Source organism: Diospyros lotus, chromosome 2 (genome assembly GCF_014633365.1).
Source record: "Diospyros lotus cultivar Yz01 chromosome 2, ASM1463336v1, whole genome shotgun sequence".
In the NCBI taxonomy this organism is placed as follows: domain Eukaryota; kingdom Viridiplantae; phylum Streptophyta; class Magnoliopsida; order Ericales; family Ebenaceae; genus Diospyros; species Diospyros lotus.
In genome coordinates, this window is record NC_068339.1 from 4,655,375 (window position 1) to 4,674,428 (window position 19,054).

At 37.2% G+C, this 19,054-nt stretch overlaps 3 protein-coding genes across 3 annotated transcripts; 1 reads left to right on the forward strand and 2 right to left on the reverse strand.

Annotated features, from left to right (window-relative positions):
- Window positions 1-1,388: 1,388 nt before the first annotated feature.
- Window positions 1,389-5,114, reverse strand: LOC127796036 (calnexin homolog). The gene is made up of 6 exons (XM_052328077.1): window positions 4,859-5,114; window positions 4,674-4,743; window positions 2,297-3,426; window positions 2,095-2,166; window positions 1,897-2,010; window positions 1,389-1,795 (listed from the first exon to the last, which is right to left on the reverse strand). The coding sequence occupies exons 1-6, from the start codon at window positions 4,949-4,951 to the stop codon at window positions 1,658-1,660; spliced, it is 1,617 nt and encodes a 538-aa protein (XP_052184037.1). The 5' UTR covers window positions 4,952-5,114; the 3' UTR covers window positions 1,389-1,657.
- Window positions 5,115-5,839: 725 nt separating this feature from the next.
- Window positions 5,840-7,005, reverse strand: LOC127795878 (uncharacterized). The gene is made up of 4 exons (XM_052327839.1): window positions 6,892-7,005; window positions 6,651-6,778; window positions 6,260-6,541; window positions 5,840-6,148 (listed from the first exon to the last, which is right to left on the reverse strand). Exons 1-4 carry the CDS (start codon window positions 6,907-6,909, stop codon window positions 6,094-6,096), a joined length of 483 nt encoding a protein of 160 aa, XP_052183799.1. The 5' UTR covers window positions 6,910-7,005; the 3' UTR covers window positions 5,840-6,093.
- Window positions 7,006-16,278: 9,273 nt separating this feature from the next.
- LOC127794257 (uncharacterized) lies at window positions 16,279-18,957 on the forward strand. The gene is made up of 4 exons (XM_052325209.1): window positions 16,279-16,326; window positions 16,548-16,783; window positions 17,723-18,645; window positions 18,932-18,957. Exons 1-4 carry the CDS (start codon window positions 16,279-16,281, stop codon window positions 18,955-18,957), a joined length of 1,233 nt encoding a protein of 410 aa, XP_052181169.1.
- Window positions 18,958-19,054: the final 97 nt, after the last annotated feature.

A 19,054-nucleotide genomic window follows, 5' to 3' on the forward strand; every position in this document is an offset into this window, starting at 1 on the left:
ATATATATTTTTTTTTAATTTTTTTTATTTTCTGGGCGGTTCGGTTTTAAACCGAACCGCCTGCTGCCCAAACCGCAAACCGCGCGGTTTGGACAGCCTTCAAATCGTTTCCGACCGCGAAAAAAAAAAACCGATCGGTTCGGTCTGGCCGGTTTCCGCGGTGCACCGATTTTTTTGAACACCCCTAATTGCAGCCGTTCTACCTGTGGGGTACCCCCAACGGCCCATCAACATCAGGACTAATTAACTCGATCAGGGTTAACTAACTTATGTACGGGAAAACTAACTCAACCCAAATTCGCCCAAGTTCTCAATCTCGGAGTCGTCAAACGTTATGTTGTATAGATATATATATATATATCATGTAAAGGGAGCTCCTGAATCCATCGTCCGGGTGTCAGTTACAAAACTCGATGTCAACAACGAATCGATGCCTCTGCACAGCATATTGGGACATGCAGTATTCATCATCATCAACCACAACAATGCCGATTTCAGAACCATCGCCAACCACTGTTCCTTCTCTCCGGAGCAGAACGCCGAGCGTTGTTCTTCGTATCACGGCCTTCTGGGCTTCATAGTTCCGGTGCTCTTCACCGCCCTGCAAATCAAGTACCAGCCCAAGGAAATGGCCCCCTCTGAAACTCATCCCGAGTCCTTTGCCATTGCCTTCGCCACTTTGCTCATTTATTGCTTCCTCTGGGATGCTCAGATCAGGTTTTCTTTGATTCGCCGCCACCCGACTTAAGACGCTGTGGTCCGCCGCGGGAAGGTGTGTGTTGGCTCGCTTACTTGGGTGTCTCTGGCGACTATTCTTCTGCCAGGCTCGCTCGCGCCTGTTCTCTACTGTCTCTGTATTTCGTTCTCGGCGGGGGAATTTCTGTTCTACCCATTTCGGAAGCTCTGGATTTGGGGTAATTGGCCATGGGTTTTCGAGAATGGAAGCTCTATTGCCGGTCTAGCACGAAAGATAGAAGAAAAGTAGTATTTTTGTGTGCGGTCAGAAAATAATGTTCTTATATTGTTCGAGACTCAGACGACAAATCAAAATTTAAACTTGAAATGTTGAGCTTACAAAAGCAGCCAAGATTGTTAATTTACTGGCAAAATTGCAATTTCATGATGGAAGAGTTACAGTATTTTGCACAAACTTTTTATTTATATATAACTATCCCATACAATTTCTTTGTCAACTTCAAAGAATTCATTTGTGTTCTGAATATTTGAACCTGGAATTTGGATTGACAGCCACACCGCATGCCAAGATTGTTAGATATGGATTGAATTGTTGCAAAAAGAGAAAAGAAAAAAAAAATGAAGGATATAGACGCTCTCAAAGATCAAACTAAAGCCAACTAACAGTCTTCTTAAGGAATCTTAACCCAACGAACCTTCAATTTCCCAACCATGTTTCCCATTAAGAGCAGGAAAAACAGGAACGGAGCACAATCCAGTCAGTCCATGGAAGAGTTAATCATCGTGTTTACAATCTCGTATATTAATTGTTTCACAAATCAAACCTGAATAGAGGGGAATTTAAAAAAAAAAAAAAATCCAGACCAGTAACTCACTGCAAAATTATGAATCCGGATAACTAGCTCAAAAAAATATCTGCCAAACGTGAAGTGCCTAAGGTCACTAGCATTTCCAGGACTCTCTAATTCTCGCGCCTGTTGTTCCTCCGACGAGGGCCGGCCGTGTCTTCCTTCTCATTCTGCTCCTCCTTTTCTTTGTTGCTTCCTTGGTTGTTCGAAGTCTCAGATTCTCCGGTGTGAGACTCTGCACTCACTTTTTTCTGAAAGTAGCCCAAAAATAAAAGAGAGAAAGCCATTAGGAACATCATCAAGCTATAACTCCACAAGCTATCAAAGGAACATCAAGGATTTAGTAGCTCACTGGTTTCTTCCCGCCAAAAAGGATCTTGAATATGATGGATAACAAAACAACTATGATGGACACAATGACACCAATTGTGAGGTTTGGCTGTGTCTCTGCCTTTTGAATGAGATCCTGTGAAGATAGAACTCAAACTTTAATGTAAAGCACAGATGAATGATGGCAGAATAACATCAGACAACAGTTTGACAACTCTACCAGAATTTGAGACTTCTGTTTGCTCAAGAAAGGAATGTCTGCGATCTTGTAAAGGACATCGAACACAGTCTTCTGCAAAAATGCATCAAAAAATTACGTCAACAGAATTAAATACCACAAAAAGAACAAGGAACACCCCCCAACACCCCCCCCCCCCCCCCCCCCCAAAAAAAAAAAAAAAAAAAGCAGTGCAACAAACTACCTGGAAATTTTTAAGGCCATCTGAAAGTCCAGCAGCTGCATCCTCAGCCTTCTGCTTTTCTTTCTCAACTTCAAATTTTGGTTTCCAAGTACTAACTCTGTATGATTGGGCGACCTTCTCATCACCAGCTATCAAGATGTTGTCAAACAAAATTCCATTTTGCATTGTCCATATTTCGATGCCAATGGCAGCAATGGGCTCAAAGTCAGGGGTGTCGAGCTCAAAGTAGTTGGGGTTTGGAATTTCCCGTGGCTTCCAGATACCCTTATAATCGGGGTTGTCAATAAGTGGGGCATACCATTTTCCCTTGTAAGCTGGGTTCCTCTTCATTGGCCTCTTCCATTCACCGCAACCAGGAGCTGTCTCACACCTTGGGTTATCAATCTTCGGTGCCTCCCATTCACCATCCTCCTCCTCATCCCAATCTTCTGGTTTTGATGCCTCAGGATCATCGATCTCTTCAGGCTCATCATCTAACCATCCTTCAGGTTTTTCAGCTTCCTCATCTACAATTTCCATAGGCGCATCCTCATCCCAGTCATTTGGTTTAACAGCATTCTGATCAGGAATCTTTGCTCTCTCATCCCAGGCTGAGGGCTTCTTATCATCAGGGTCAGGAATTGTCTTTTTAGGAATCAATGGGGGCTCAAAATCCTCAGCAGACAAGAAGTTAGCCTTCTTTTTCTCTTCCCCATCTATGAGGATCCGCAATTGATTATTAGGCTTCAGAATGGCAGTGTAAACATGGGATAGCTTGTCAGATGGCACAGAAGACGGGTGCTTCAGATGGTGTTCAATGTACTCTCCACTCTTGGGGTTCTTATGCTTTAGAATAAAGTGAACTTTGTTAGTGGCCCCACATTTGTCAGGTCCAAACATGATAGAGTAAGGGGACTCATTGTCAAACTCCTTAGGAACCCACCCTGCTTCCTGAGGACGGAGATATTTCAAATATGCACCACCACACTCGAGCCCATTTTGATGGCGAGTTTCAAACTGAAGGACTACGGTCCCATCCTTGAGCTTCACAGGCTCATCAAGCTCTTTGACAATAGCATACTTCCTGGCCGCCTCACTTACAAGCAGCCCATGATCATCATGCCCCTCACTCTTTGCATGTTTCCAAACACCTAGGCATCAGGGAAATGCATAACGGAATGTGAATTTGAAAGCCCACTTACATGATAAAGCTAAATACTAAAATAACCAAAAGACACAGAGGAAAGTGTCCATATAAAATGGGAAATCCATAAAAAGTGGGACATCAATCATGTCAAAGAATTTGGAGCATCATGAAAGAATATGACCTGATGATCAACGTTACTAAAAACAGATGCATTTACAGGCATGATCCACTAATTTAGTCTTCTCCACACGTCAAATATACTTTCAAAAAGATATGCAGTATAAAGTTTAAGCACTTGAACACAAGGCTATAAACAATTACAAACACAATAGTTTACAAGACAAACGCAAGTCTAAACAAGCTTAAAGTGGAGGAGTCTTCTTGTCCTTAAGGCTTTAGGTTTATTGCCTCTATAAAACATAAAAACGTAAACAAAACAGGAAAAGAGATTTGTCCAAATCTGATAACTGCTCTCATGAATGGTAAAACAATTTTCCTAAAAAAAAAAAGAAAAAAGGAAATGTGAGAAGAGTTGATAAAATGGCAGTCAAATTAAATCCAGCCATAGTAACTATGAAACCAATTTACACCCAAAACTACAAAGAGCCAAAAGAATTAAAAACTGACACCCTTTTTGCCACTTCCATTCGCTGAAACAGCAACAAAAGACCAGTAAAAATAAGTGGCTGAAAGACATACAATTGGAGGTGCGCCCAGCCCCGACCAGGAACAATCAGAAGACATTTTGATTATGGCAATGAACTCTATAATGTAACCAACAGGAAGTGCATCTTCCAAAGATCTGAACTTTTACTAGTTATTAAATTACAATTTATCTTCATATTACCATCAATAAATCAAGCAACAACAAAGGTTTTCATTTCATTGTTGAAATAGAATACAAAATGTATTGGCGTGCTATTTCTTAACTATTTGTTACCCGTCCAAATCGAAATTGAGTGTTTCGTAATATGAAATTGTCAAAGCAGATCAACGTTAGATTTCCTTCAGAAATCACCTAGAAAACCAAATCACCCTGACAACAGGGACTGTTATTACGTGTAAAACATACTTAGTCCAATGCGCAGCCATGAAATTGAAGTCTCAATATGTAATCAACAGCCAAAACAAGTATAAAGAAAACGTGTCGTAGACCGATCAATTTACTTATAAAAACAATCAACTAAAAAGCAGCCTAATGAATCGTTCAAAACACGAAAAAAAGCTTAATGACTTGAATGGTAGGAATACCTTTGTAATCCTCTTTCTCAGACACAATCCATCTACCACCGAACGGTTCATCAAACGACTCGTAAAAGATCTGCAACGGTCATTTCAACAAAAACAACACCAATTATCACCACCAGCGATCAAAAATATACCAGTTCGCATACGCGAAAGTACGAATGAACATGAAATTGAGATAGATCTATCACCGGATCAAAGGAAGCGAAGAGCTGCGAAGCGAAGCAACCAATCAATAACAGGAAACCAAATTGAAGATACAACCTCCGTTTTCCTTCTTCCATCACCGGAAAAGGAAATTCGGCTTCCGCTTCCAATCTCTAACTGGAAATATGAATCAAACAACCGAGAAGGCAAAAGACGAGATCTGAGATCTAAGCCAGAGTGAATTGAGAGAGTGAGAGAGCAGAGGAGAATCAACAAACCAATGGAAAGAGCCACTTTGGAGGCGAGTCCGGAGGTTAGTTATTTATGTAGATCTCGGGACGAGTGGCGCCGAGTTGGTACAACCAATGGAGCCGTGTGCCACGTGACAGAGGCCAATAGAAATCTGCCGCGCGTTCTTTCACAATGCCCCCCTACGTGCAGCAATTTTTTAAATTTTTTAAGCCGCTCCCGTATTTATTGACTGGGTCTGTCCTCTCTTTTCTTTTTTCTCTAAAATAATATTGCTATATATTAATTCTTTTTTTTTTTTTTACTTCTTTTGTGACAATTTCTGTTCAATGCAAAGCCTTTTGTCTTGATATATAATTTTGATAACTTGCTCAAGCATTTTCACAAGGAGAGAAAAAGAAAAAGGATTTTAATTTGTCATTTTAAATCCCTAATGCTTTGAAATTTTTAATTACCATATCTATTTATTTTACTATATAACAATTAAATATATTATTTTTTTATTTGAACACATGATATCTATGTCTGAATAAAATAACCTATGCTCATTATAAATTAAAATTTGTTTTTTTTTTCTAAATTGTTGGTCGTCAAGTACAATCATTTGAGGGTAAGTTTTTATTTAAATTTTTTTATTAGGTAAGAGATTTATTTATCTTAAAAAATATGTTTAAAAATATAAACACGCCTCGCACCAACCTCACGATGACACGCTAGAGGCAACATTCATAAGAACAACATATTTTACTCTAATGCGATTGGAAGGTGGTCGGATTTATATCGTGGAAACATTAAAAAAAAGAAAGAAAAAAAAAACACTGGGTACAGGTAGACTGTTGCTCATTGGCCACAACCTTACGTATTGAACACTGGGAAGGCCCCTTTTTAACTCTATAATATCCTGAAAGTATTGAGATTACATACTAATGCATTTGGAAACTGTTGTTGCATGAAATCTGAAACAGGGGTGGAATTAGATGTAGATAATATTATACAGCAACGTCGATCCCCTCTTCTTCACCCGCCGTAATCAGTGTGTACTCGGATCCACGCCCACCGACTTCAACGTCTCCGCGTGCGGACGCCTGCGAGATCACAAGCAGATAAGTTCCGATTGAGTATCGGATTCAACGAACAAATTAAGCCGCTGAGACGGCTCCGGTGTTGGTATATATATATTTGTAATATATACGTACCTTGCAAAGGCTTCGCCGCGGATATAATCGGGGACTTTGGGAGCGGCCGGCTCCTGGATGTGAGCCACCTTCCGGAAGAAGGATTTCTTGAGGAACTGGTCGGCCTCGTCCACCACCCGCTCCGGCTCCACCAGCTCTGGAATTGTCTCCCTCCTCGACTTCCTCACCTGCACGTTCGGCGCCCGCTTCAGCTGGTGCATCGCCGTGAGAAGCCCAAGCGACACCGACATCAATATCATCCCGATAGACACGTATACCGGCACGAAATCCCCCCTCAATCCCCTGTTGATCAATGTTACATATTAATTCGATCTCTCTCCAAATTATTGTACAGAAGAATCAAGACCCTTAACTAAAGGGAAATAAAGGAAATGAAGCTAGCAGCGCGTACCTGTGCTCCTGGGCATAGACGTAGTCCAGAGATGGCGAGTAGGCTTTCATCTTCGGTGAGGTTGAAGTTGCAAAAGTACTAGACCTAATTCCTCCTCCCAGGCGACTCACCATTGATTTCCATTGCGTCTGTAGCATATTGAAATTAAAAAGAAGAATAACAACAAGAAGAAGTAACTATATATGGATTTCCGTTGCGTGTGCAAAGAAGAAGAAGAAGAAGAGGAGGAGATGCAACTTACAGTTGTCCTGAAAGCCATGATGGGTGGTATATATCGAAAGCAATAATATCAGGAAACTCAGACGAGGTGACCTGTTGGAGCTTCAGTTCGTTGGAGAATAGCTTGGTTCCTCCGGTTGCTGCATGTCCATCTGCGTTATGGGTGTCGTTTATTTATATTTAGGAGGAGATTGGGGAAGAAGATGACATGGAGACACGCGGCAAAGTAGATTTGCATGGAGGACACGTGGCGGAAACCAAATGAGTACACCACTGACTGCGATGCATGTTGCAGCAACATATGTCGTTCCGTACCATATACTGCCCTTTTTAGTTAATTATTACGCAGACCCCTCAAACTCTCACTTGACGTCAGTTAACACCCCCTTCTTAAATGTCGTCTCAGGCTACTCCATATCCAGATATGAAATGCGAGATTTATTATTTTTCCAGCTTATTTAAATATTGGCACAAATGTGATTGTATTTTGTAACATAGAACCTGTATTACGAGTTAATTTATCAGATGCTACTTAATTTAGTAATAAAGTATATATGTTATACATATTATAAAGTGGAATTACTTTCTTATAATACTATTATGAAATTAAAAATTAAGTTTTACCAAAAATAATTAAAAAATTCATAAAACGATGTGCTTAATAAATCAATAATTAGAATTGCCCAAATCCAAGATCACCACATCATTTTAGTACAAAATTTTAGTTAATTTATTTGGTTAGGCATACTAGATCAATTTTTTATTCGTATAATATTACTGATATATAATTTTTAATTATTTGTTCTTAGTGATTATTTTTTTTCTCTTGAAATAAAAAATGGTATTTTAGGTTAATACCATTTTTTCTCTTGAAATAAAGTTATGCACAGCTCATGTAGACTATTTTTTTTTATTTTTCTTAACACATATATCAGAGAAGGATAAATTAAATATTTTATAAAAATTTTAAGTGAAAGTTTATTGGATGGTATTCGACAATATAACTGTTTAAATTTTAATATTTTTTGGTAAAAATTTAAATAAGATAAACTTTATTGTAGTGATGAGATTATTTTAAAAATTAATTATTGCCTAGAGATGATGACTTCAAATCTTGTTAATATAGTTAATTTTTATTTCTTAAAAAAATACAAAGAATATTTTAAAAAAATACATTAGTGAAAACTTTAAATAAAGTATTTATCACCTATAAAAAACACTTTGCTATATAATAGAAAATACTTTACCTTTTTTCTAAATCTATTATATAGAAAGTATTTTCTAAATCTATTATATAAAGTATTTTCTATTATATAATAGAAAATACTTATATAATAATAAATATAAGTATAGATAATAGATTCATCACCTGCAAGAACGACCTGAGAGAGTGGATTGGGGAGCTCTCCACTTATCCTATTTTCACATTATTATTCTTATTTTTATATTTTTTTTCCTATCTTTGTTAAGTATTTTATTTAATTTTTACAAAACTTTTGGAAATTAAATATAAAATTTAAATTAATTTAAATCTGAGACGAGATCTAGTGATAATCGAATTATTGAACATGAGAATAATTTTTACTAGAATTAAAGGTAATTTTATGACAAAATAGAAGTTAAGAATAATTCTTTTAAATTGTTAAACGAGTTATTTTTCACCAAATCAAAGAGCCAATTTGGGACTCTAAAAATTGAGCAAACCAAATTAAATTAATCTCATTATCATGTTCAAATTGAGGCAAATATGTCGGACTTGTTTTTATTGAAAAATATTGAATGAATTAAGAGATATTTACATCTAAATTTAAAACTAACTCCATACAGTTAACCCCCTACTTTGACTTGGAGCTTAAATAAAAAACGAATGGGGTTGAAATGAAGTAAATGGATAAAAGGCTTTTGAAGTAAAGGTTGTGAGGTGTTTAACTTCCAAATTTGATTAATTGAGTCTACTACATCAAGCACCAAATTTGGTGGAAAATATGTCAAAAACACTAAACTAATTCATGATGTATACTTTGAACTCGATTTTAGAATGATCATTTATCAATTGAAACAAATCGACAAATGGGTATCGAAGACAACATGAAAGAGAATAACTTGATGATTTCAATATGAAATTTCAATTACAAACAAATGAGAAATCAAAGGCAAAAAATTGAATAGACACTACAAAAAAAACTAAAAGAACACCAAGAAACCACCTATTCAAGCCATAGATTGATCAAATCTTGCTGTGATTTAATCCAAATCCGATCTAATTTATCTTAAAACCAAAAATGGAAAGAAAATTAGGAGAAAACTAACCAAATAAAACAAAATATGACAAGAATAAGTGAATGATATATATGCATCCTAGATTCATGCAAAAAAATTGTTCCAACATTGCTACAAATCAAGTAATTGGATGGCGATGATGATTAGCAAAGCTAGCAGCATGACATTTGTAAGCATCCCCGCCCGGATATCTCCAACCACCCAGACTACCCGAACGAGAGCGTCTACGGGAGGAGAAAAAGAATGAACACAAAACAGAAACCACCCTGGCATGCATACACGAAAATAAGGATAGCGGAAGCAAAGCAAAACACATGCATGCACTACGGGTACCCCGCTAACAAAGCGGTCACATGAGAAATAAATAAACACAGACTCCTGTACCAATATACACAAGACTCGAGAAACGACTTGGCATAGTAAAAATGATAGAGTAAACCCTACTCAACCATTAGAGTTGACAGGGATTGACGGGACTACCTGTACACCATACCAACTCTGCCACCAAAAGCTAACTTTCTTGCCCATGGCCCACGCTGTGACTACCTGGAATGATAAAAAGTAAGGTGAGTCGAGAGACTCAGCAAGCATAAAGAAAAAAAGGTTGAAGGCTGTATAGATCCAATAAACTCTCCCCAGCATAAACCCTCAAGTACACACAAGGCATGAGACGCTACAACATAATAGCATAACATAATAAAAGCACATTGATGTGAATCATAAGGGAGTTAAGGCAAAGGCTGACCAAGGACATGAAATTACAAATGATGGGCCAATTACACGTTCAAGGGCTAAGCAATTACAAAAGAAATTTGAGTTATTCATTGGAAATAGTCCAGCCCACTTGGAGGAATTAAAGCCCAAATTAATCACTTTGCTTACTTGCTTGGAAGATTAGCCACGAAATTAATCAGAAAGGAATCTTGGAACCTTCATATCTCTTTGATGGCTTGGAGTTAAGAGGCGTGCCATATGTCATTGGAAAACTCACGATCTTAGTAGCAATTTCTTGTATTCATGAACGCAATTCCAAAATTCCAGCTATGATTTATGGCCGATTTAAGTTTGCTTGGCAGAACATTATGAAGAAGTGGGAATTCAAATTTATGGGGAATCAAAGCGCATTTATGGCTTTGTCTCCCACTTTGGCTTTAATCTCTTCCATTTCCTAAACTTCAGATTTATGGAGAATTGAAGCATTTAAGGCTTTGTTTATTATGTCTCCCACTTAGTTTTAATGTTTCTGTTTCCCATGCTTGGAGGGATGTTCCAAGACTAGTATTTATATGGTTCTTCTTATGTACGTTTTTTGTTAATGAACATTTTCATCTGAATGCAGAAAGCATTTTTATAAATTCTTATCTAAGCTTTCTTTTGCTTAGTGGCGAATTTCCTTGGATTCTTATCACTCTTCCTTCTTCTTTCTAAGAGTGCGGCGAATCAACCCTAGTGTTTTCTTGTTATGGTGAGTTTTCTTATCAACATGAAGGTGCTGAGTTTTCTCTTTTTCCCTTTGGCATTTTGGGCACATCACACATACCGGTCCTTGGGGCCCACACAAGACACACGGCACCTAAGTCCCATACCAACATGCCGCTGCCCTGAAAGGCAACATGAATCTCCAACAAACCTGTGCGCGCCATCCTGGGTCGGTACTCCCATCACCCGTCCATGTCGGTACTCCCGACACCCGAGCCAGAGGCTCTCTCGGAACGGTACTCCCGTCCGAGAACTAATAACTACCAGTAACCATGCAATGCATATAAAATGCAATGGCGTAATGAGCATCAACGTGATACAAGGCGCCCATACATCCAGGCATCAGGTCATGCTCTGCCCACATAATAAACCACACGCGATGCATATGCCTGTGCTGGATGCAACCTGACCAAGCTAGCATATCCGTGTCCAAGCATACTCAATAAATGAATATCCCAATATGCAACCCGTACCCATGTGCATATCAAATCATGAATATCAAGATAATGAATCTAAATGTGCAGTAAATCACATACTGGTAGAGCTAGTCAGCAGTGCCCGACACCGATCAACGGCCAGTGACTAGGAGTGTCCACCTGACGGTCCACTTCAGGGCCGTATAATAGTCTACCCCAATGTCACCAACAACCGACCCCTGCCCTACTGCTCGATAGCTCTAACCGAATCATAAATAAATTCGCGCGTCTAAGAACCTAGTCCCCAGACTGGTTCAGCATCATTCCCAAAAGGAGTGAGGGTGATACAAACCCCCATAGGCTCACAACGAATACAATTCTAGAAGTCTCGGATTTAATTTAAATTAAAACAAATAGATAATAATCCAACAAATAAGGCTATGTGCCGAATTAGAGTAAGGGAGGTGATAAAATACGAGAAATCACATGGTCTTTCACGGGAATTAAAGAACACGAGGAAAGGGTTATGAACTTGCCTTTATACGGTCGTTTCTTGCCTTTCTTGCACTCTCGCTGCAAAGTAAAGCATTTGTTGATAATAAATTAAATTACAACTTTAATTAAATAAATTTACTGTCTAAAATCCTATATAGGTGCACCTCAAATAAAATCCCAATAAATCTCATATTTATTTTAAATTAAATAACGACAATAATATCCTCTATTTATATATATACATATAAATATATCACTTCAATTTGTGCCCTGATGAACACACTTATTAATTATCTTAAGCTTCCCCAGTGAACACACACACACGTACACAGTGAACTCACTTAGCTCAAAACATATATATATATATATATCACTACACGCCATGGCAGCCACTTGAACCTATCAAAACTTCCATTCCCAACCTTTAAACACCTCAGTACCCCTCACGATCACACGTAGGAAGACTGTAAAAATCAGATATGCATACATATATGGCCACCAAAACCCACTGCCACTTCATATATATATATATATATATCTCCGTTACATATATAAACACATAGTAACTCACTTGGACTGCTCAAAGCACACACACTTATATCTCCGTTATATATATAAACACATAGTAACTCACTTGGACTGCTCAAAGCACACACACTTATAATTATATATATATATATATATATCGGCACCCACGGACACACATATGCACTTACCTGGCTATTTAAACTTGGATTAAACCCAAATTTAACCTTGAATTTTCCTCAAACAGCGCTTGCACAGTGCTTTCTTTTTCCCCGATTTTCCTGCTTTCGTTGTTGCTTAAACCATGCCTATTTACACACTGATTTCAGCTTTAAAAGGGAGCTTCAGAAACTGCCGCGTGGCAGCACAGGCGCAACACCGCCTCAACCTCAAAACGGCGCCGTTTTGGGCGCCATTGTCTTGCAAAAATTCTTCTTAATTCCTCCCAGCGCGCGCGGCTGACTCAAACCCCAGACCTCCCGCTCCTATGCGCGCGAGCATGAACGCGCGAGCTAGTTGCATCGTCAATATTTATATGCACATTAATAAACTTAAAGGAATCATTTGCCACTTCCACAAATCACATTTAAACCCCAACAGCTTTCATAAATTGCACATTCACCCGAACTTCAATTCCTCTTATTACACTTATACCCCGAATTTCTAGAAAATTCACTAAATTAATTTATTTTCTTATTTCCATAAATACTCCCAATTAAATAATTATTTTCTCTAAACAACATAAATAAATATTTTTCTTAAATCACCAAATACCCAAATAAATTAATATTTCCTTTTAAACCCACAAATATTCAATAATCACCACAAACACATTAATTAATAATTATCAACCAAATAATTTAATTAATTAACTTTAATTTCTTATTTTCCTCAAACCACATAATTAAATAATCCCTCTTAAATTCTCAAATATTCAATAATATCCTCAAACACTGATTTGAGTAATTATTGTTTATTTTTAAATTTCGAGATATTACAACGTTGGTGGTGACAATGGTTGGATTGTAAAGGATTTTGGAGATAAACAATGATAAGATAACAGGGGAACTTTGTCTATAAATAACAAGTTTATTTTTTGATTTTAAGGCATGAAATTGTGAGGAAGTGACAGAGGAGGCTGAGAGTGTCGGAAAGAGAGAGAATAAGTAAGAAAATAGAAAAAAAAATTAAGCTTACTGGAAAAACCAGTTCAATAAACTAGGTTATTAGAAAACTAGTTAAAAAAGTAATTTTTGACAATTTTAATAAGGAGATGGTGACGTGGTGCTCAACAGTTTTGATGGTTGGTGGTGGTGGCTAAAAGCTCGACCTGAGGATGGTTGGAGTATCGCCAAAAGTGAAATGAATTGCCAGAGAAGATGGGGTGCATGTGCAATTTTTAAAAACTATTTATTGCATATGTAATCACTTATTTGTCATTTTATGCATATTTGACTTCATAAAATTGCATACTAGTTCCAAATTGTCAGAATATTAATACAATAACATCCATCCCAAAAAGAAAAGAACCAAAGAGAACAGTAGTCATTGAACAAGCATACATAGCTGTCATTTTTTTATGACCCGGTGACTTATAAAAAAAAAAAAAAAGCTATATTTTATTGTCAATGGGTAAAATAGTGTTAATTATCTCAGATCATAATGTTAGGTTCAATTGATAAATAAACCCCTTCATCATATGAATGCTTATTTCTTAATAGTAAATATATATATTTCAGTCTTAATTATTAAGGCTTGATCTTAAATCACGTGCTATGGGAGTTTAATGAAATAAGAAAAATAAATAAATAAATAAATATTTTTATTTTATAATATTAACATGTTTGAAAAGATGGGGTTGTTACAGTAGAAAAGAACAAAAAAAAAAAAATAGGCTTGACTTTAATGATAGCTAATTTGTGTAAAATAATTGATATACTGACCCGAATATGTGAATCTGGTGACTTTCAATTTTTGATTGGTCCAATATTTATTAAATGTTAAAAAATAACTACTAAATATTAAAATTTACTAAAACTCAAAACAAATTTACTAAACCTGTAACACTTCACTTTTCTCTTACCGAGCGTGTCACTATGCTAGACCCAAAATATACATAAATTATTATTTTTTTCTTTCTCGGTACATAACTTAAACCTTAAGTACCGAATTCCAAACAAAACTCCCAGCAAATCATTCACAATATACGGAAGCGATAATTGAAACCTGATATGGTACATATCTGAATTCACCTTATATTATATCACAAAGAATTCATACCATATATTACATCATATTTTCAAATATAAAATACATGGAGATTCCATAAATATTCTAACAATACTAATCATCGATAAAGCATAAGGTAAAACATATCTGAATCAGCTCGTTGGATCCATTGGCCACGCCATCACGTGTTGTCTCATCTCAACCTGCTCCTTGCTTAAACTACAAGTCTAAATTAGAACATTGAATGTTCAAGGGGTATAACTCATTAGAAGATGAAACTTCTAGTGAGGGTCCAAAACATATATATACGAATACATGATGCAATAACATGAATAACATTTGTCCTTAATGCAATAACATGAATAACATTCGGTCGCCCGCCTCTATCTCCGGCGAAGCCTCGAAACCTCTCCAAAACGCAACCAAAATGCATCAAACTTTCCAGAATGATTATAAATCTCATGGGCTTCAAAAGCCCCTCATTCTCACTGCTCAATTTGTTTGAAAACACGGCCAATTTGAAGCTTTAATTTTCCAAACTTTCGGTCACTTTGAATGCCTATTTATAGGTATTTTCGATCCTTTAAACGCCCTTGGCCGCCTTACCCGACCCCTTAGAAGCTTAAACCTCCCTTGGATCGACCCTTAAATGACCCTAGCCGACCACAAAACCAAGTTGCAGGCTTGTGAAAATTTAGCCACTTTCGGCTGCTTTTTTTTTTCTTTTCTGGCCAACCTATTGGCCGTTGTCGGCCAAGCCCTTTACAAAATGTGACGCCCCGTCTCCACTACCAGGTGTCACCGTAACCCAAGGTTACATCAGTAGGTCCTGCTCTGGAGGTCGGCTTTACCCTAACAATCAAGGGATAAAGATAAGTGGGCGCCCTAGGTAGGGTCCAAGCTTCGCCGCCTCCGGCTATCGAGAACTCGAGGTCTAGAATTCATTTGCAGCGAAAGGACACTCGAGTCTGACCTGTGCCTTATGAGTAAATAAATTGCAATTAGGGTATAGCATAATTTGCTCACACAAAGTACTCAATAATAAGTAATAAGTCCAATTGGGAAATACAAGCAGCGTTCAACACAACCACAAAATAATTACATGACAGACACAAGTTACTAGGTCGCATTCCCATCATGAGTTGTCATTCTCATTATTTAGCTAGCCTTCGGCATACACCGCATTCCCTTTACCGGACCCCAAACTATCTGTGTGGTTAGTGAGAATGAAATGGTGAGTCTTAGGACTCAGTAAAGGTAATATACAATGCAGTAAATTATTCAGCATGACATCATAGATAAATATGAAGTGCAACATGCATGCAAGCCTGTCCACCGCACTTATCTCAGGCTTTAAGTGGCCCCTAGTGGTTTTAGCTATGACCCCGTCCTAGGACCCTCACGGTCAACAATCCACTGCTCCATGCCTAGTCACTTCCTCAATATCTTATGCAAGTCATGATAAAAGAAATTTACACGCAGCGCATATTAAACCCTTACCTCGAGATATGTGCCGCCTAATAACTCGTATTGTTGATGCACTCAATTCCCTTAACAAAAATATTTTCAAAGCAAGATCAACCCATAATTAAATTTATTAACCATTGAATCCACAGAGTTATTAACTAATTAACTAACTTAAACATTATTCCTTACTAATTAATTTAATTAACTAATAATTAAATTAACTAATTACTAAATAATTTAACTAACTAACTAAATTAACTAATTAGAATAGACTTTAGCTTAAGCAAATACACTATCTCACTAATCAAATCATCAATTAACTAATAACAGAATAGGTTTACATTGAGCATACCTTACTGCTCTGCTTCTCCTCAATTTGACGTTTATTCCCTGCCTTCAATTGCTTTCCAGACTCTTTATTTATACTACTCTTCACTGAGAATTTCCATCATTTCATGACATAATTAGGTAGTCTATTATTGGGACAAAATTATTGATATTCTTCCAAGTTCCTAGCAATGATGCACGGAAACGGCTCGGAGGCGCCGTTTCGGCGTTTCCGAACCGTTTCCCGTTTCGGAAACGGGAAAAAACGGCCCGAAACGTTTTCGGGCCATTTGTGTAATATTTAAAAATTTCTGGGTCGTTTCAGCAAATAATAAAAAATTTTGGAAACGCGTTTCCAAACGGAAACGTGTTTCAGCCGATTTCAACGGCTTGAAGAAAAGCCCTAACCCCAAAATTAGTTCCTCTGCTCTTCCTCCTCTTTTTCTTTTTCTTCTTCCAGTCGAGTTTGATCACCCTCGCCGCCATCTGCTTCCAATCCTATTGCTTCGTCGCTCTCGCCGTTGTCTGGTTCGTCGAATCGCCGTCGTCCTTGTCGCACTCGCTGTCTGGTTTGTTTCGGTGCTCCTCGTCGTCTGCTTCCAGCCCTCCCCGTCTACTTCCAGCGCCTCGCTTCGTCGCCTTGGTCGTCGCCCTCGCCGTCGTGCCATCGTCTTCTGCTTCGTCGCCATTTGCTCGGTGTTTGCTTTCCTCTTGTAAGCAATCTCACTGGATGGTCTCTCTTTGTTGTTTGTATGTGCAAATGCAATTACATTTACAGTGTTGCTTGTATAGTTTAATAGTTGTATATATTTTCTCCTTGTTTGGGCGTAAATGATGTAAAATATTGTAATGTAAAATTCTATCTCCTTGTTTAGGATAGCTATGGAAATGGATGGAATGCAAATATATAAAGCAACAAATGACAATTAATGCCCTCTTAATGGAAAGACAGTGTTTTGTTAAGGGAAAATTGGACTCTTATAAAATTATTAAGGTTCTGGGTGATCACTAATCAATGCAATTTGTGCTCAAATTATCATAATATTCATTCTAGAAGATTTCTAACCTTTCCAATATCTTCCTGAAGGAACTACGTTAGACAATTATCATCAGTTAAAAATCTTAATAAAAGAAACACACCAAAGCAAAGACTACCATCATCACAGAAATCTTAGTCCATGGTTAATTGGTTATCTCCTGATTAGTAAGTGTAGAATTAGTTTCCACAAATGTTGGGGCCTAATGTTTCATAATGGAAATTATGCATAACTTGTTGCAGTGTCTTTCCCTAATATACCCAGCTTCAAACCAAGAGATGTTAACTAGACACAATATCTTTCCAAGGCAATTATGGATCACCTGAATTCCTCGTTCTCCTGATAAGTAAAAAATTATTCCAAGTTTTGAGTCTTCAAGAAAAAGAAGTGAATCAACTATCTTACAAAAAGAGGGAAAAGTATATGAGATTTGTGGGTAGTAGGATTTTATTGCAGGACTTTTCCCAACAATATTTGTATGCCCATGGAAAAGTATATGCATTATGCTTATTACATGGATTATAAATTTGTTGAAATTTAATCTTATATTATGAACTCTATATTTGATCATATATTGATTTATTAATTTAATTCATAGGTCATATATGGCTCATTCAACTTCAAGTTCAGGATCTAGCAGCAGTATTTCATCAAAAAATAAGGATGAGGAAAATAGTCTATTATGGAAATATGTGACTAGAATGGAGAAAATGGGAGAAGGAAGGGGTAGTTGGAAATGGACTTGCAACTTTTGTGGTTTGCAAAAATTTGGGACATACACAAGAGTTAGGGCTCATCTATTAAGTATCAGTGGGAAAGGAATTGCTTGTTGTAAAAAGGTAAGTCCTGAAATTATAGTTGAGATGAAAAAAGTTGAAAGAGAAGTTGAAGAAATATTATCAAGTTTACAACATAAGCAAGTGCCATTACCGACTAGTAGTGTTTCTTTGGGGCCTTCTTTGTCTTTACATGAACCAAGTGTTTTAGAACATTTAAAGAAAAGAAAATCCATGGATTCACCTCTTGCAAAAGCTTTTGACATGCAAACTAGAGCACAATTAGATGCTGAGATTGCTAGGATGTTTTATACTGGGGGTTTGCCTTTTAATCTTGCTAGAAACCCATATTATCTGAGTTCTTATTCATTTGCTGCTAATCATCCATTAAGTGGTTATGTGCCTCCGGGTTATAATAAGTTAAGGACCACATTACTTCAACAAGAAAAGGTAAATGTTGAAAAATTGCTAGAACCTATTAAAAGCACTTGGTTGGGAAAAGGTGTTAGCATTGTTACTGATGGTTGGAGTGACCCACAGAGAAGACCCTTGATTAATTTTTTGGTTGTTTCTGAAAATGGTCCAATGTTTATCAAATCTGTGAATTGTTCAGGTGAAGTAAAGGATAAACAATTTATTGCTAATTTGATGAAAGAGGTAATAGATGAAGTTGGTGACCAAAAAGTTGTACAAATCATTACTGATAATGCTGCTAATTGCAAGGGAGCTGGGGAAATCATTGAGGGTATGTTTCCACATATTTATTGGACTCCTTGTATTGTCCATACACTTAATCTTGCTTTGAAGAATATATGTGCAGCTAGGAATTTAGAAAGTAATCAAGAGACATATGATGAGTGTCATTGGATCACTGAAGTGCATGGAGATGCTTTGGTCATAAAAAATTTTATAATGAATCATTCAATGAGATTGGCCATGTTCAATCGGTTTAGTTCTTTGAAGTTGCTTGCAATTGCTGACACTCGATTTGCTTCTATTGTTGTTATGCTTAAAAGATTTAAACTTCTTAGACGTGCACTTGAAGCAATGGTTATGAGTGATGAATGGGCACAATATCGAGATGATGACCAAGGAAAAGCTCGATTTGTTCGTGAATTGGTTGTGAATGAGAATTTTTGGGAAAAAATTAATTA

Bases quoted from the DNA above. Each gene is read 5' to 3' on its own strand.
- LOC127794257 (XM_052325209.1), top strand. From the start codon at position 16,279: ATGATGCACGGAAACGGCTCGGAGGCGCCGTTTCGGCGTTTCCGAACC. The intron at 16,784-17,722 runs GTGTTTGCTTTC...TTTAATTCATAG, and splicing joins GCTTCGTCGCCATTTGCTCG to GTCATATATGGCTCATTCAA. The intron at 18,646-18,931 runs GTATGTTTCCAC...TAAACTTCTTAG, and splicing joins AGCTGGGGAAATCATTGAGG to ACGTGCACTTGAAGCAATGG.
- LOC127796036 (XM_052328077.1), bottom strand. From the start codon at position 4,951: ATGGAAGAAGGAAAACGGAGGTTGTATCTTCAATTTGGTTTCCTGTTA. The intron at 4,744-4,858 runs GTGATAGATCTA...TGACCGTTGCAG, and splicing joins TCTTCGCTTCCTTTGATCCG to ATCTTTTACGAGTCGTTTGA. The intron at 1,796-1,896 runs GTGAGCTACTAA...GGCTACTTTCAG, and splicing joins TTTTTGGCGGGAAGAAACCA to AAAAAAGTGAGTGCAGAGTC.
- LOC127795878 (XM_052327839.1), bottom strand. The intron at 6,542-6,650 runs GTACGCGCTGCT...ATTGATCAACAG, and splicing joins GTCTATGCCCAGGAGCACAG to GGGATTGAGGGGGGATTTCG. The intron at 6,149-6,259 runs GTACGTATATAT...GTGATCTCGCAG, and splicing joins CGCGGCGAAGCCTTTGCAAG to GCGTCCGCACGCGGAGACGT.